The 16,542-nt window shown below is 38.5% G+C and overlaps 1 protein-coding gene across 1 annotated transcript in view; it reads right to left on the reverse strand.

The window, feature by feature from the left end:
- Positions 1-16,542, reverse strand: part of LOC104536565 (phosphatidylinositol 4-phosphate 3-kinase C2 domain-containing subunit gamma-like) — a gene marked incomplete at its 5' end in the record, with an annotated part of 56,420 nt that overhangs the window by 31,233 nt on the left and 8,645 nt on the right. Inside the window, 3 exons of the mRNA XM_010179219.1 lie at positions 5,133-5,254; positions 9,938-10,059; positions 10,612-10,804. Of these exons, the coding sequence (XP_010177521.1) occupies positions 5,133-5,254; positions 9,938-10,059; positions 10,612-10,804 (437 nt within the window). The remainder of the gene's footprint in view (positions 1-5,132; positions 5,255-9,937; positions 10,060-10,611; positions 10,805-16,542) is intronic.

Consider the following 16,542-nt stretch of genomic DNA (forward strand, 5'->3'; position numbering starts at 1 on the left):
GAGAAGCAGCAGGAAAGAAAGAAACCAGAAAAAGCTGACCTTGCTGCAGCTATTATAACTTCAGGAAAGGACAGAGGAAAAGAGAGGACTTTGAACCCTCCCCATTTTGGCTCTGCTGGATTCCTTGCTGCAGGACTATGGAAGCGATAGGAGTTTAAGGGACCCACATAGCTCGGGTGCACTTTGTATCACTGCGTTATGTACCTCCCTATGGGCACTGTGGGAGCTACTTTCTCATCTCTGTAAAGCCCAAGTAACGTCAGTGAATAAAATACAAATGAAATATGGGAATCTTCTCCCAAACTTGATTACTTTTACAGTGTAACATATTAGCCACTCTAGAACAATGCTGTGGTCCTGCTCTTCACTGTATTTTTGAAAATGAGTGAACATAATTTACAATAATTTCCATTTACATCCTCTTTAAAGCCCTTTTACAAAGCCTATAACTCATCATAAAGCTGTTTATAGAACCTGTCCGTAGCTGATATGCTCTCACTGCTCACTATCTGCTTGCACTAGGTTTATCTTTGGCCCCAAAAGTCCTCAGATAATTTGGATACTTTAAAAATTTTTAGAGAGTCAAAACCCAGTATACCTCATTTCTTTTTACTGATTAGCGTACTGTGCACATACTCTTACTACTATTATATTTACCAACCTCCTCCCATCATGAAAAACAAAGCCCCTGAACGTGCACACAAAACCAGTCTATGCAAAACATGTGGGACAAATAACATATGTTTCTTTCAGGCTATATAGTTTTGCAAGATCAGTGTGTACATCTAGTGTCTGAGCTCTGTTATCAATAACAATAGGCACAAAACAAATGACACTTATTTTAAATGATGAGAGATGGGAAGATTATCCATAGAGAGTTACTAGCTGGCTGATGGCACCAAATGCACACACTTCCCATAAAATCATTGCTTTAGACTCAGTTTTATATTTTTTTCATTCACAACGCCCAAGCCAGCTGCAAGTCGTCTTTTCAAGACAAGCATGAGGACATTCAGCTTTGTGAGTGCTGCTGTTTGACATCAGGGCCAAGAGCAGACTAAATTAATGGAGCCTTACCTTGCTTTTGTGTCCCCAGGGAGCGTACAACCCTCCTACAATACAACATTAAAATGACAAGCCACTAGAGCAGTCCTAATTGATATGATACGTTATGAGATTTGGACTGCAATCTCCATTCAGCCCGTCACTCAGTTGGAGTTAGGAGTGAAATGGAGAAAATTGTTAAAGTGGTCAACAGCAGCTGCCTTTTGTCACAGATTTGATTTATGCTTAGATAATATATATATATATTTGTCCTCCTCCCTGTTACCAGTCTTCAATTTATTGTTTCTTGATGCTTCACCTCTTATTGCAAGCACCACTTGGTTGTTTTGCCATTTAATGAAGCAAATCTCCAGGAGTCTAAACACTGTTGAGTACATTGCCTTACTAATCTTGAAAGCCCAGTCATTTAAACGCATGCAGATGATCATTCAGTCAGCAACAGTGCAACTGGCACAAAACTGAATGTTCTTAAGGTGTGATCACATATATTGCCACTGGTTTTGAGAGGACTAGAATGAAACTAAAAAAAGGTGTTGAAACCTGTTTTTGATCCTGTGCTAAATGACCCCATACGACAGTGAAGGGGCATCAGCTTTTGCATTTAGTGACTGATGTAATGAATAAAGCTTGTTGTTCATGTATATGACTGCTGCTGTAGTTACTTATAACTGAGTGTTAATCTGGATTTAAGACAAGAACTTCTATTCTAGGCAACTCTTCAATGAATGTCTAATAGGAAGTCAATGAACGAGGCTGGTGCTCAAAGTAAACCACAGACTTAAAAAACCGCTTTGAATAGGGATGGTCATGAGCATGTTTAAGCACTTGAACTGGCCCAACAGCAAATATCTCCATCAGCTCATCTTTCTGAATTTGTTGGATCTGATACTAGAATTCAGAGAGAAAGACAGGTGGCCTGAAGTCGCTAGTCTTTAAAAAAGGGTTTAAAGACATTTAATTCCATTTGAGCTACAGTGCAAATGAGAAGGTAGCTATTTTCCACCTCTCCTCCTTCATTCAAATCATTTAGCAGAAAAGGCCAGTGACATTCTGACCTACTCGTAATTACAACACAATATTCATAATTGGAAGTCAGTCTGGATGAAAAAGCATGCACTTAAGGCATGAGGAAGGAATTTGGATATAATCCAATTCCTTCTTCATTTCTAGGATTTTTAATTACTTAATTGGTAGGAGCAAGCATGCAGTCTGTGTGGACTGCACTGAGTATTTCAGAGCTGAAAATGGTGTTGAGTCAAACAGTGTAATGTGTTTACAGTGACAGCAAGGGTATTTCATAATGAAATAAAAGCTCTTCTCTCCACCTCAGACAACACTTTAGCATACCATACTGCTACAATACATCTACGACACTGTACAGGTACAATTCAGCAGAAAGAAATACTGTGTCAAGAAAGTAAAGGGAATACTGTTCTACAGGTACCTGCTCTTACAAGATTTCTTCACAGATTTCTGAATTAATTATTTATTTCTATGTAGCTTTACTACTTCATAGGAATTACAGTTTGGTAATGCTTGAGAACAGAGAACTCACTAAATGGTTTTGGTCAGGCTTCCTAGCAATTTGAGAAAAAGGACAGATTTGACGGCAAAGTTCTCCAATGCACGGACACAAAATAATTGTATTTATTTTTATCTAGAAAGCCTCCAAGCTTGGCTTTCTGTTCAGAGGAAAACCACGAAGACACCATGACACTTTTAAAAGCATCATACCAAAAGGAAAAGTAAAAAAGAAGCCTTCAGCTGAGAATACAAAGGAAATTACCCACTGACTGGTCCCCCTGTTCTAAGTGGGTCAGAACACGTCAGTATTTTCTAAATTTCTCACAACTCTCAGCAGGAGAAGCATATTGAAGTAAAAATAATGATTTGATGTTTATAGAGTATCAATAACTTTAAAGGTTATCATCCAGAATTGCAGGTTAGCTGCCACATGGTGGTAAGCAGGATGATTTCCCACATGCAGTAGCACTTCACAGATGGAAACAATCTGCTCATCACTCCATTTATTGCCATGCCCTTCATGTCCAGCACACCAGTAGCTGTGCAGCCCCCTCAGGCACAAAATAGTTCAGCATTATGGGCTGTACCAGGGTGGAACGGTTTTCAGCAACCGCATAGTTCAGCATGCCTAAATAGCCCCACTGGGCTGGTTCAGAGCCGCACCAGTGTATGTCCCCAAGCAGATCTGTGCACAGTTCCCTCTGAATACCCTATTCATGGTGATGTCCCAGTGTCCCAGCAGCAATGTGTTGGGAGAACCCACCCAGATCCATGGGTGCGTGCTGCAGGACCATAAAGAGAGCCAGAAAGGCATTAGGAAGCCCATTGCAAGGCAGCGTGCTCTGGCTGATTGTATGCCCCTTCACAGGCCACAGAGCAGGAGGGAGAAGAGAGCTTCTGCATGTGACCAGGAAATCTTTCTATTACTATCCCAGGACTTTAAGCAGACTAATTTTTCAACTGTAGATAAGGCTTCTACACAGCAGTGCTTGGCCCAAATTGAAAATCCATGTATCCTACAGCAGCCCAGAGTACAGCAGAAGATACAGAGCTCTTCATTTCTAGGTCACTGGCTTGTATCAGTTTTTCCTCAGCTGTGACCAGAAGGCGCTAATGTAAAATAAACCCACAACCTTATTGTGAGTGACAGAAATTGCACAACAATTAACCCCAACTTGTGCAGTTTATTTGGCAAGGTCAGTCAAGGGAGCCAAGCACCCAAGTCGGTTGTCCATATCAAATTGAGTGTAATCTGTGAAACAGGTATTATTTATCCTCTTTGCAAATCTTCTCAATTTCAACTCAGAGCACAGAATTTATATTCATATAAATAAGAAAATTCATGTTTGTTTTACATATGGACAATTTCCTCTTTAATCTCCATTACACAGTCACAGCTGGGAAAGTTAAATAGGCAGCAAATGTTTTTCTCCTCCTGCAAGATGTTTGAAATTTTGGAGGAAAAAACCATCCTGTCATACCCTCTTCTGGCATCCTAGACTGCCTGTGCTATTACACCAAACCAGCCCGAGATTGTGCTGTGGCCCTGAGGCCATGGGACACGACATGGCTCACCTGGCAGAGACCCAGGCTCTGCTGGAGAATACGCCAACCGTGAAACAGCAGGATCAGCGCTCAAGCTCGTGCCCTGGCTCCCTTGCATTCACTAGGCTCTACGTAAGCTTAGGATCTAACGTAAAACACTGGGTTTTTTACTGCCTGTCTGAAAAGTTTCCTGACAACTGCTGGTCGCTGGGAGATGCTCCTTTCTCTCAGACCCTGGTGTCACCATCAGTAATTGACCATTCAACTTCTGAAGTGATGCAGCATTTAACATCCTCCTATGATGCATGGGGCCTGGTAGTTGCTTCTGACCCTGGCTTTTACAATGCTGAGGCATTTAAGGCTTTATCCTAGGCCAGACAATGAAAAGTCAGCATTTGTTACCATTGCAATTTTCCATTTTGAAACAGGAAGAAAACATCAAATCTCAGGGAACAATAATGAATAAAAAAATGAGAAAACACCAATTTGAATGGACACAATGTACCATTCTGAAAATATTGAAACATTCTGGGTTTGGTCTTATGTTTCCAAAACCACTTCTTCTACATGTTAGCTTAAATTTTGAAATGAAGAGCATTTCTGGGCTGAAAGAATGAACTGAAGGAAGAACTCTTCATTTAAAAACTGTCAAAATCAGACTTTTCAATATTTCAAAACTTACCGCTTTGTTAGACATTGCATTTCTTAGCAAGTACTCCTTACTGACAAAAATTCAGTGAATCACTGCTTCTGGATAGCAGCAAAGGAAGAGAAGTTTTGTTTTTTTTTTAAATGACCTGCCAGGTCTAATAAATGATTTTTCAGTTATTGTCTTTGTCTTAAGTTCTGATAAATGCTACAATGGCTCTGTTAAAAATGGCTGCATTAGAAGATGTGTCATTTATGTAATTGTTTTTTTTTTCAAATGAGGACACGGAAAGCTTCCTGATTATTTTGGTACAATGCTAGTGAAAGTCATATGCAAACTGAATAAATACTGGAAGTGCTCACATTAGCCAGTTTTCTGGATCCACTTAGTAGCTGCTTCAGATAGAGATTCAAATCCTTCACTCTTTTATGTTCCAGGTCTGTAAAAGGTAAATGCCATGAGTGGGGAAACCTGCAAAAAGAATAATATTCATAAGTATAACTCTTGTACTGTATTTGCTGAAAATATTTCCAGCTCTAATTAACAGAAAAGAGTTAGCACTTTCTAAGAGGTTTTGAAGGTAGGGGAAGGGATGGGTACAGTGTCCACAGGATTGTTTACCCTCTGACTCTGGTTCTTCTGATAATTTGCTTATATCCTGCTTCATATTGTACCCCTTCTTCTGTCTAAATCATTAATGTAAAAAAACCAAAACCAACAAACCATCAAACATAAAAGGCACTTCTTTGCATTTATGCTATCTAAATATCTCTAAAAATTAGCCCTTTATGATTCCAGGAAAACACTACCCTCCCCATTCTTTGCACAACAGACCTCTGATCTCAGCCCAGGGCTTATGCTATACAAACCCTTACCATAGAATATTGCATACCAAAGCCTTACAGCAATGATGTGACATTTTATGAATATAACCTTGCTTGTTTTTTTACCTCAGCTATTTAAAGTGTAGATAAGTTTTTCAGTGCAGGTCCCTGATCCCATACGTAATTTCAGGCACTAGTATAATAAAAGCAACATATGAAAATAAATGATTGTCACAATAAAAAAATCAATCCTAAAAAAAGCAATAATAATAATAGCAATGCTCTTGCTGAATTTTTATTAAGATCCATTTCATTTCAGTTTAGTAAATAAACTACATATGCATAGAAAGGCCTTATGTCAATTTTCAAATGCTTGGGTGATTGAAAATGTCAGAATGCCACTTTTTTTTTTTACTTGAATCATCTTTGCATGACAGCATACACCAGATCAGACAAAGGTTAGATATTTCACAATACACATAACCAATTTATATTAACCTTGCCACAACAAGGACTATTTCTTTCTCAGGTGCAAGGAGCATTAGAAAAGCTATCTGTGCTAAACTGCATGTAAGGGGTTTTGTGATATGGATTGCTAATATTGGGATTACTAAACTAATATTATGCTTTATGTCCTCTAATCTATGTGATATAGAAAGGTAGAAGCTTTGATCTGGTTGAATTTAATGTTTCACCACCACCATAAATACTCAACATTGCCTTGTTTACAAACCTTTTCTTTTTAATGGTACAACCTTGTTTATGCGCTAGATCTCAAGAGGTATCTGAGGACTTCAGACAAATGACTAAAAAGCCATCCAGCAGTGCAGTACACTGAAAACAGACACTTGGCCAGCCTTCTGAATGACAGCTGGTCAGATCCTACTTTGAGCAGGCTTTACCCAATTCCACAGCTCAGTGATAATACGTCATCAGCTTTTCAAAGGCCAGCCAAACAGCAGCCCATGGAGCACTGGATTCCCATCCCTAGAGAGGAATGCTGGCCAGCTTTGCAAACCACCCAGCTGTAGAAACAGCTAATAGCAGCCTCACCTAGTGAAAACAAAATGACTGACAATGATTAACCTCCAGGTTTTTTTACCAAGAGATGCAATGAAATTAGATTTTATGAACTGTAATTAGATCTGTTGGGTGAGGCATTTTAAAGCTTGTTTTGTAACAGGTGGCCTTTTATGTACTAACTGACAAGATACTGTAATTCTTTTTCGGAGGGAACAGATCTTTTCCTATCCTACTTCTGAGGAAGAACTCAGCACTGGTATAACTTTGCAATTAAAACAGCAAGGGGCCAGGATGATAGCAGCATACTGTGTGTAGCATGTATGGCCTTTTGCTTATTTTTACTTATAGCACTGAAAGATCAGGGCTCAGTTAGGCACTGTACAAATGAATAGCAAGAGGTGATTCTTGCCTTACGAAATTACAGTGGCCGGTCATATAATGAGGTGGAGGAAGTGATATGACCCAGGATCATGACATATATGAACTGCACAGATAAAAATAGAGGCCAGGTCATGTGGCACACATAGATAGTCTGTGAATGTTCTGGGTTCCTCTGGGGCACAAAAAAGACTTCTTTCAAGAGATGGTAGGCAGGATCAGTTTGGAAGCAGCTTAAAATTAATTAGACTGTATAACACAAAGGGAGGACTCTGGCTGTAAGAGATAGGCCCTCAGAAGATGCATCCTAAGCAGAGTGACCAGAGGACAGAGAAACTGCTGATTGATGGCACCAATAACTGCTGCCATGAAGGACAATGTGAACCTTGTGGTAGTACTGAACACTCCTTTACAAGGCCTTCATGATTTTGCTGAATTGCGCCTATAGCTGAAATTGACCTTGCACTTGTGCACACACTTGTGGTGGAAAAAGTTAACTCCCCGAGCTGATCTGGAGCTTTGCATCTGCCTTAAGTAGATCAGAAAAATATAAACTTGTGTCACATGCAGACATCCTGGATAGCAGATTCCATTTTCTACTTAGTAGCTTGAAGAATAGTCTGTGTATAAATTATGTCACCTAAATGCTTTGTTGGGTGAAAACATTTTTGGCCTTTTAAAAAAATGATAATTAACACAATTAATACTCTGCCTGAAATCAAATGAGAAGGAAGGTGCCAGAGTGCAAGGGCTTGCTTGGGTCAGCTGCGCTTTGACTTATAAATATGGGCTGACTATTTACATGTCAATTGCAGAATTTCAGATGCTGAGAACTCTGAGCTTTTGCCATTAGTTTCTTGCAACACAGCCAGTATTTAGCACTTGTATGAAGCAGACTCTTATTGCATTATTTCCTCCTAACGAGACATGAAAATACACAATTTCATGAATCAATGCAAAGCAGTAACCAAGTCCTTTCTGTTAGCAGTTCCAATTAGCCTAGTAATATTAGACATTTTACTATTAAATCATACATTTTCAAACTGATTTTGTGGTTACATAATGGAACAAGGCTTTTTCCTTTCTTTGAAGGATCTGGCATTGGCCAGAGTCGGAGCTTTGTAACACACAGACAGACTAATGATTTGATACAATGTGGCAGTTTCAGTAATAACTTTCTATAAGGAAATAATTAGGTTTTTATTATTAGAATAAAATCTGGAATACATGAAAAGCTTCAAACTGACGAAATTCTGTTACAAAACAAATAAAAACTTCAGCATTAAAGGACAAACATATCAAACACTAAAAAATGAATTATTTTAACACAGTCTTGGATAAAGTTCACACAGTGACAGGTTACTGCTGGGACTGAATTATGACAAGAAAGCTTTGGAGCTCTTAGACACAGCCTTGGTATAGGCAGATTAACCCTCTGTGAGTTCTAGAACTCTCTTTTGCAGTGAAAATTTTGTGAGAGATTTTACTAAAGGTAGATTTATCTGAAAAATGGCTAATACTATTTTTGAAATTCACTACAGGGTTTCTGAGGTCTATGTGTTTCTAAAGAGAAATGTATTTTCCTTCAAAGGGCTCTGCTCACCACAGGAAAAAATCATAAATAGGTACTTGTTAAATGTTTTATCTTACAACCTAATAATTAGCATGCAAATATCTCCAGATCAAAACTATGATTCATGTACTTTCAGTGTTTAGTGAAATTCTAGTTCTCAACAACTGCTGCAAACCAGTTCATGTAAGCCAGTCATAATGAGTTAAATCTGAATCAATTAAAATCCCCTCAGGTAGGAGAAAGACTTTCTAGAATTAACTAACCTAAACCTATTTAAATGAATGCCTCTCACAAGCTTGGTGGAATAACAAATTTGGATCTGAAATTCATGGACTTTCATGAAATTCAAGTTAAAACTATGTTGTTTGTGGCTATTTACATCATCAAAGACCTTTCTATTTTTCAAGTATATTGCTTGAATTGCTTGAACCAAGTAGCTTGGTTCAGGTAAACAGCCTGTCTTTTTGGCCAGTTTTATGCTTTATTGTAGATTGAGCTTGAAGATGGGCTTGTATCAGGTGAGTCAGCAGGACTGTTTAAGAGATGACTACTTTGTTCTCAGCGATGTATGTATATGGTATTTGTAGAATACATAACAAAACTTGTATTACCGAAGCCATGGACAATTGCTGCATCAGGCAAAGCTGTTTTACATCAGACAGAAATAAACTGAGGGACTCACTGTCCCAGGAAAACTATGAAGAAATAATATTTGGAATATGAAAAGCAGGAATAGACATGCACATGGATAAAAAGTAATATTCAGCATTATTACAAGTAACGATAGCATACTTTTCAAGAGGTATTAAAGTGAATCATGTGAGACACAAATTATCATTTTTCGGACCAGGATAGTACATAAGATTATTGCATATTTCTCAGCTGGGGAATATATGTATCTTTTTGTAAAGAGGTTGATCATGTCCGTCAGTGTCAGAGATCGGCTTGTTTCTGTTCTGACCCAGTGTGAACATTCCTACATTGCTTTAATATATGGATTTTGATATGAGTTTTGATTGGCATCATGCAGAAAATAAAAACTATTAAAGTCCCTATTGAGCCCTTATTGACCTAATAAAGTCAATACCACTTACCCTTTGATTTCAGGAATAGCTGTGTCAGGCCCAAGCTGTTTCCCCCTTCTCCTCCCATTAAAAAAGGAACAATAAAATACATAAAAGACTGTCATAATGCTCTATGATTCAGTTTCTTCCAGGGCTGAATAGAAGGCTTGACTATGTGGCATTGCCTTTGTGTTTCTAAAAATATGTCTGCTGTGCATTTTGTCACATTTTTATCTGTGCACAGAGAGAACCATTTAACAGCAGAATAACATTTGCTAATATGCTGCCTTACTCTGGGAGGTCATGTGATGGAAATTGCTTCTGGAGATGGCTGTGAAGTTTTGAGAACTGGTTGAATGATTTTTCCACAAAAGTGACCACATTGCAGGTTTGGACCACCTGGACTAGATATAGCTGTATTGGGGAAAAGGGAGAGAAATGATCAGAGAGGTATATTAAAAAAAATGTACAAGAGAAAATGTAGGGTGATTTTAACAAAGAAAAACCTTTAATGTAGTACCAAGTGCCAGAGAATTCAGTTTGTAATTTACAGTCTTTGCTGCACAGGAGAAACTTGCCTGAATACTATACAACTCAACACTGAAAGATCACTGCAGTGTGTGAAAACTAATAATGCTCCATTAAAGCATCATATAACAGCCTCCAATTTCTATTAGGCATCCTAATTTTGTGCCATGCTTTCCTTCTGGATGCTTTAATTAGCCCTTGATTTATTTTCCACTGCAGGGCATGAACTGCTCTCCTTAATGGCTCCCTGCTAATAGCTGTCTGCCTGGTGTTCTCTCTCTAAGGTAGCTCATTGCTTATGGCACTGCTGTTCATCCTGGGGTGCTTTCAAGAGGCACAAACACATCTTCTCTAAAGGAGGAGGGAGAGTGTATAAGCTCACAGAAGAGTCGTTAAAGATCAAGGCAAATGAAGACAAGCAAAGAACATACTACATACGGAGTCAGGCTTTTTGTTGAACCCCAAAATGGTGGCTCTTGCAATTGACTTCTCTGTGTGCAGCACCATCATTTCTTGGGGGACAGTCTCTGGAGCTGGAGGCTTTACAGAGCCTGTCATGGACATCTGTACAAGTGTGTGGATCAAGTTGTTGAGTTTAACAGGAAAGCACTCCAAACTTTCCTTTATTTTCCTGAAGAACAAACAAACAGAACAGGCGCTAATTATGTATCTGTTTTGTTTATTTCTTTATCCTTGGTTTCATGGATGCAAGAACCAAAATACCCCAAATCCTAAAACCTACCTCACATGAACATGCTATTTGGAGCAATACAGCATATCCAGCCCCTGAGACTCACTCTTAAAGGAATGCTTTTCCCGTAGCCGCTCATGACTTACCTTGGGGTAGTTATTCTTTGTGACCTGGATACCATCAGCCTTCTTCAGACTAGAGGGACGGACAGAACATTTCCATGTGTATTTTGAGGAATTCCAGGATAGAACAATATGTGTTCTCTTCAGTAGGTAAGGGTGAGTGCCCTAGTACTTCCTTTTTGGTTATACTAACCTCACATGGACTTACATGTGTTTGCACAAGGCTCTCGCATTCAATTCGTGATTCAGCTGTGCATGATGTGTTGCTAAATCCTCTACCCAATTTTTAAAAGCTCTATCCTTGTGGAACTGCTTAAGATGAAAAAAAAAAAAAGCAAGAAAGAAATTTTCACCCTTTATCTCTCCCCATCTCATTCCTGTGCAAGGGGAGCCAGAATACACTTCTAATTTCCTAGAGTTTTAAAATCCTTCATCAGAAAAGACATAATAGATAAAAAACCCCTAGATACACATGTAGATATGTACTGCAAATGTGTTTTAACATCAAAGTGAACTTGACTTGAGAAATAACACTACAAGATAATCACTGGTCTTTGAAGAGTAAGATGCAGAACTCATTAGAAAACACTTGCCCTCTTGAATTCAACTGCTGCTTAAGATCTACTTAACCAGTGATGGTAATTATTTTTTTTTTTCTATTTCCCTGCTTACTTCTACAGCTCCCTGAAGATATTCTGGATACGTTCTGATGTTATAAAACAACAACCCATTAGTTTCAGGCCACATGGCAAACCTCTACCAAATTGTCAGGGTTATTTTTCTTTCTTTTAGTTTTTGACTATATCTAACTAGCTTACAAGGGCTGACAATACTTCTAACAACCTTCATCATCCCCCGTTCAAAGCTGAGCAAATGCCTCACCTGTCATTTTAAAGTAACTTCTTATTCATGGGTTTCTGTGAGTGGGTTGGATTGTGTACTACAATCAACTGAAATCAACTCCATTCACTGCATTAGCCTAATTTTCATGATCTCAGAGTTCTGGCTAAACTCTGTAGCTTCATAGATGCAACCATACCAAAAAGAACATTCTAGCTGGAGGTATTTCCCTGGTTTGCCCCTGTCAACTTGAAGTTTAATTCAAAATACTGTGTGAATTTATCATACACCAATTAGGCATACTAAACTGAGGAAAGAAGATGTGTGTGTTTTTATTAATGTTGTACAAGGAAAGGTATCTCTGAACTGATTCAGTCAATTATCTTAATTAATAATTACATTCTCCAGAAAGATACATACAGACTATTTAATAAATGACACAAATTAACACTCAAATGGAAAACAAGAAAACAAATCCCATTTCAAAATATTAGTACAAAATCAATTCAGTGCTGATTAATTAGGTAGCATCTGTGGCGAACTTTTCCTTTTTAACTCTTACGTATTTAATTTAATGTGTAGTTTAAACACTTCCTAAATCACTGAAACATGATTTAGGTTATAGAATCTGTAACTGGGCCACATTATAGCACAGCAGTTAGGGAATTTGTAGTATTACTATGAGGCATATAATTTTGCAGCTAAAACCAGTGCATTTTAATTCACATAAAGGAGGCCTCTGCTTCTAAACCAGTATTAATGCAGACATCATCACTACACAGAACAGCTGATACCAGAATACCACTGTTGAAACAGTTCAGTGTTTTAGTGGCTTGCTGTTCTTTTCATGTGTCCATTAAGCTCCTAAGATGCTTTTAACACCCAGATTGCTATTCACATACTTTAAAGCTTAACAAAGGCTTTTGTTGTCACTGTTGCAGATTTTTCTATCTTAAAATAAGATAAAAACAGAAGTATATGTTGTTTTCCCCCCTCTTGATATTCTGTTTTCTCTGTATGCAGTCCTCTCTGTTAGAATAGAAAACGTTAAGCAATCCTTACGTCGTGTTATCAACAAAGAATTGAAAAGGCCTCTCTGCTATTCTGATGACATCTCAGAGCCTGTCTTCACAGCAAGGTAGAACAACTCTGTTTACGGTTTTCTGCACTTTCTTTCAAGGCCAAACTGGCTCAAGAAAACCTTCTTTCCCAAAGCCTCCCAAAAGCTGGTTCCTAACTATGTATGGAGCAGTGGGGTACATCAAACTCGTGTCTCATCTTTTTTAATTTTGCAGTTTATTTTTAGCATGGATTAGTTCACTGACCCAGTTTATCACATCATGGCATCTGATTCCCCTTTCTGGTAGCATTTTTAAAGTTCATCCTAAGGACCAGCAGTGGAACTTTCTCCTTGAACTCTCTCCAACACCTTCTCTTCTCTATAGCCACATTAAGTTTAGCTATAGGCAAAGAAGTTGGTACAGTCATGGGCATTCGTTGCTGAGATCCTCTTGCTCCCTAGACCACTGCCATCTTTGCCTGTGCCTATATCTGGCTCTGCTTTCACAAAGATGACAAAAAGTTTCTTAGTTATTTCAGAGTTCTAGTAGCCCAAGCTGCTTAGAGAACCTAATGATCTATAGATAGGAAAGCTGCAGTGACCTATACAAAAGGCATCAAAAGCACAGGGCAATCAGAAGAAAACTGGAAACTATCATTAACTAGAGTAACATTAATTGTGAATCACAATATTGCTAACACACAGTTTTCAGGCAGAAAAATGATTTTTTTCCGTATGACAATATCCATTTACCATGCAGATTGGTGTCTGACCTACTTCTCAGAAGTGAGTTAAATATCTGGGATTATTGAAAAGTAATGACTTCCCACTTTCCACCTCCTGAACTGACTTTGAATTTCAGATTTGGCTCGCAGTCTTTCTACAGAACTGTCAAATTATGGTATCAGGTAGAACATGCACAGACTGGTTGGCTGCTTGTGTAACACAGATGGATGAAAAGATTGGCTAATATTTTCAAATGTGACTAGTGATAGTTGGTGCCTTGGTTCTTAGGAAGTAGACATTTCTTCTGCGACAGGTATTCTGAGGGCTGGTGCTTAGATCTTTTTGAGCATACCAGCTTTTCTATACATCTTTTTAAGTGCACATATACTCATTACTACTGACTAGTTATCCAGATGTTAGGCTTGGTGTACATAATAATAAATATTCACCATATAATGTTCTTTATCATTCTTGATGACATCCTATTTCTCATTTCCATCTAGGCCTGAAAATATTTTCGAGTATAATGAACAAAATTTATTTTCATTGGATTCTCAGATATTAATAAACATGGTGTTTCATTTATATCCAACTTTTCCATCCACAAATTTACCAGGCTCCATTTTAAACAAGTTGGGTAGTATGCCCTCAACAGCTCTTAACAGACTTTTCCAGAATATTACTGCTTTCAAGGACAAACCTTTTCTAACTTTCAGCAACATTTATTCATGGACAGTTGATATTCTTTTTGTGTACAGCAGTGACAACCCTTCAGTTTAATACCTTATTTCCCACTGTGATAGCATATGGGCAATTCTCATATTCTTTTGAACTTTTATTTTGTTAGGCTTTAAAATACAGGTTTACTTTCAGACTAACTCTGATTCCATGGGCTAAGCACATCAGGTACTCTCCTGAAGTGCATCTTCCAGTCTATTTTCCCTACTTTTTCTCCTGTGCACCTCTCCCAGGACACAGGACATTCCTCTCCCCTGAGCTGGTGGCATGTGGGGTTTGTACAACAGTATGAATGCCTTAAACAACATAAATTCAAGGAGGAAGTCTACCTTCTGTTCCTTTGAGGCACTTACACCACAATCTTCACTGAAAGAAAGTTTAGTAGTGTAGTTTTGTCTATGCCCTTTCAGAGTCACCAGCTCTCACTGGTGTGTCAGCTGTTTGGGAGATTTCTTGCTGGAATATCTGCAGACATCTGAGAAACAGGGACTGGCTGATCCGTTTGAGATTAGTATCAAGTTTTGAAAGGAGTTACTGTGAATTGTCCAGTTTTGCAACCGCTGGCATCTGTGATTTGAATTTGGATATTCTTGGCCTGGGCAATGACAGGTACCAAACAAATGACTCCATTGATAAATAAGTAAAGATGGCAGCTGGCCCAAGCAGCTTCCTCTTCAAACAGGCTGCTGAAGATACGCAATGGTGCTTTGCTGGTAATTGTCAGATCCACCATGCATCTCTTATTCATGGGTTTCTGTGAGTGGGTTAGATTGCGTACTGCAATCAATTGAAAACAACTTCATTCACTGCATTAGGCTAACTTTAATCTCTTAAAAATAATTTTAAACATTCATCCCTTTACAGGCACATTAAAAATGTCAGGCAATATGCCACACCATTTGGACCTTTGAAGACATCTGCAGAAGACCAAACAGAAAATTTGTATCCAGAGGTAAAATGGGTTTCCAGTTTCTTCATTCTTCCTACATTGTCAGGGGAAGAGGAAAGGAGGGAGGGGAAGGATCAAGCTGAGTTTCAAGGATCAAACTGAGTTCAGGGCAGATGCTGGAGAGACCACAATGTTTCATTTGGCACTAGGTGCACAGAACTGACAAGCAAACAGAGAAAGTCTTGTTTAACTCTCAATTGGTGCATTGTTTATCCATGATCAGAGGGTGCGACCTTCCAGAAGGTTGTAAACTGTGAGGCTCAACACTGCCGCTTATCAGCTCATAATAGTGAACTGACCCAATGTGCAAAGAATACAGGACACAAATGAGACCACAGATTGTAGAACACGTCTTAAATCAAGAATGAGAGCAGAAGAATTTGGTAAAACACAGAATGCTTTACAATCTTGGAAGGGGTCAGGATGTGGCAGCCCAAACTCCAGTATTATTATTCTGTTGGCTACAAAGGTGACAGCAAAGAACAAATTAACATTGTTTTGCCAGGAATATTTGTGACATTGTTCATCATTTCATGTTGCTTTTAAACAACAGTAGAGGCAATGCCAGTATTATTGCTTAAACCAAACTCAGAAAATTGCTAAAAGCAACCTGTTTCTACAGAAATACAGAGAAACACTGTTCTCTTATTTCCACTAGCAGAAGATTGGATTTTTCAGCAGATACATATATGATCAAGTCTGAAAGATTACAATAACTACCTTGTACTTAGAAAAAGAAATAACTTTCCGATGGCAGTGTTTAACATTCCAATGACCACACTCATTGTCTAGAAAATAATTTTCAAAAACAAGTGTTTTTGGAAGTAATTACGGAGAAAAAGAAATACGAATTGTGAAGGACTTGAGAGCTACTGGAAGTTATGCTAATAATCAGAACTTTCAATTTCCTTGGCTTTCTAAGGACAGCTTGAAAAAATAGATACAGAAATAAGCTACAGAGTGACCATGACAAGTATGTAACTGGATTTTTTCACCTCTGGAAATTTTGTATAACAGGGAGGGAATAAAGATGACAGAGGTAATGCAAAGTTCACCAAAATCTCAATATATTAGCATTCTTTGGGGCAGGTTGGAAAATGTTTACACAGGGGGGTAAATTCTGCATGGATCCAGGTATCAAGCCACCCCAAACTCTTTATCACAGAATCACAGAATATTAGGAGTTGGAAGGGACCTTGAAAGATCATCCAGTCCAACCCCCCCAGAGCAGAATCACCTAGTT

This window comes from Mesitornis unicolor, unplaced genomic scaffold (genome assembly GCF_000695765.1).
Source record: "Mesitornis unicolor isolate BGI_N332 unplaced genomic scaffold, ASM69576v1 scaffold28282, whole genome shotgun sequence".
Lineage (NCBI taxonomy): Eukaryota > Metazoa > Chordata > Aves > Mesitornithiformes > Mesitornithidae > Mesitornis > Mesitornis unicolor.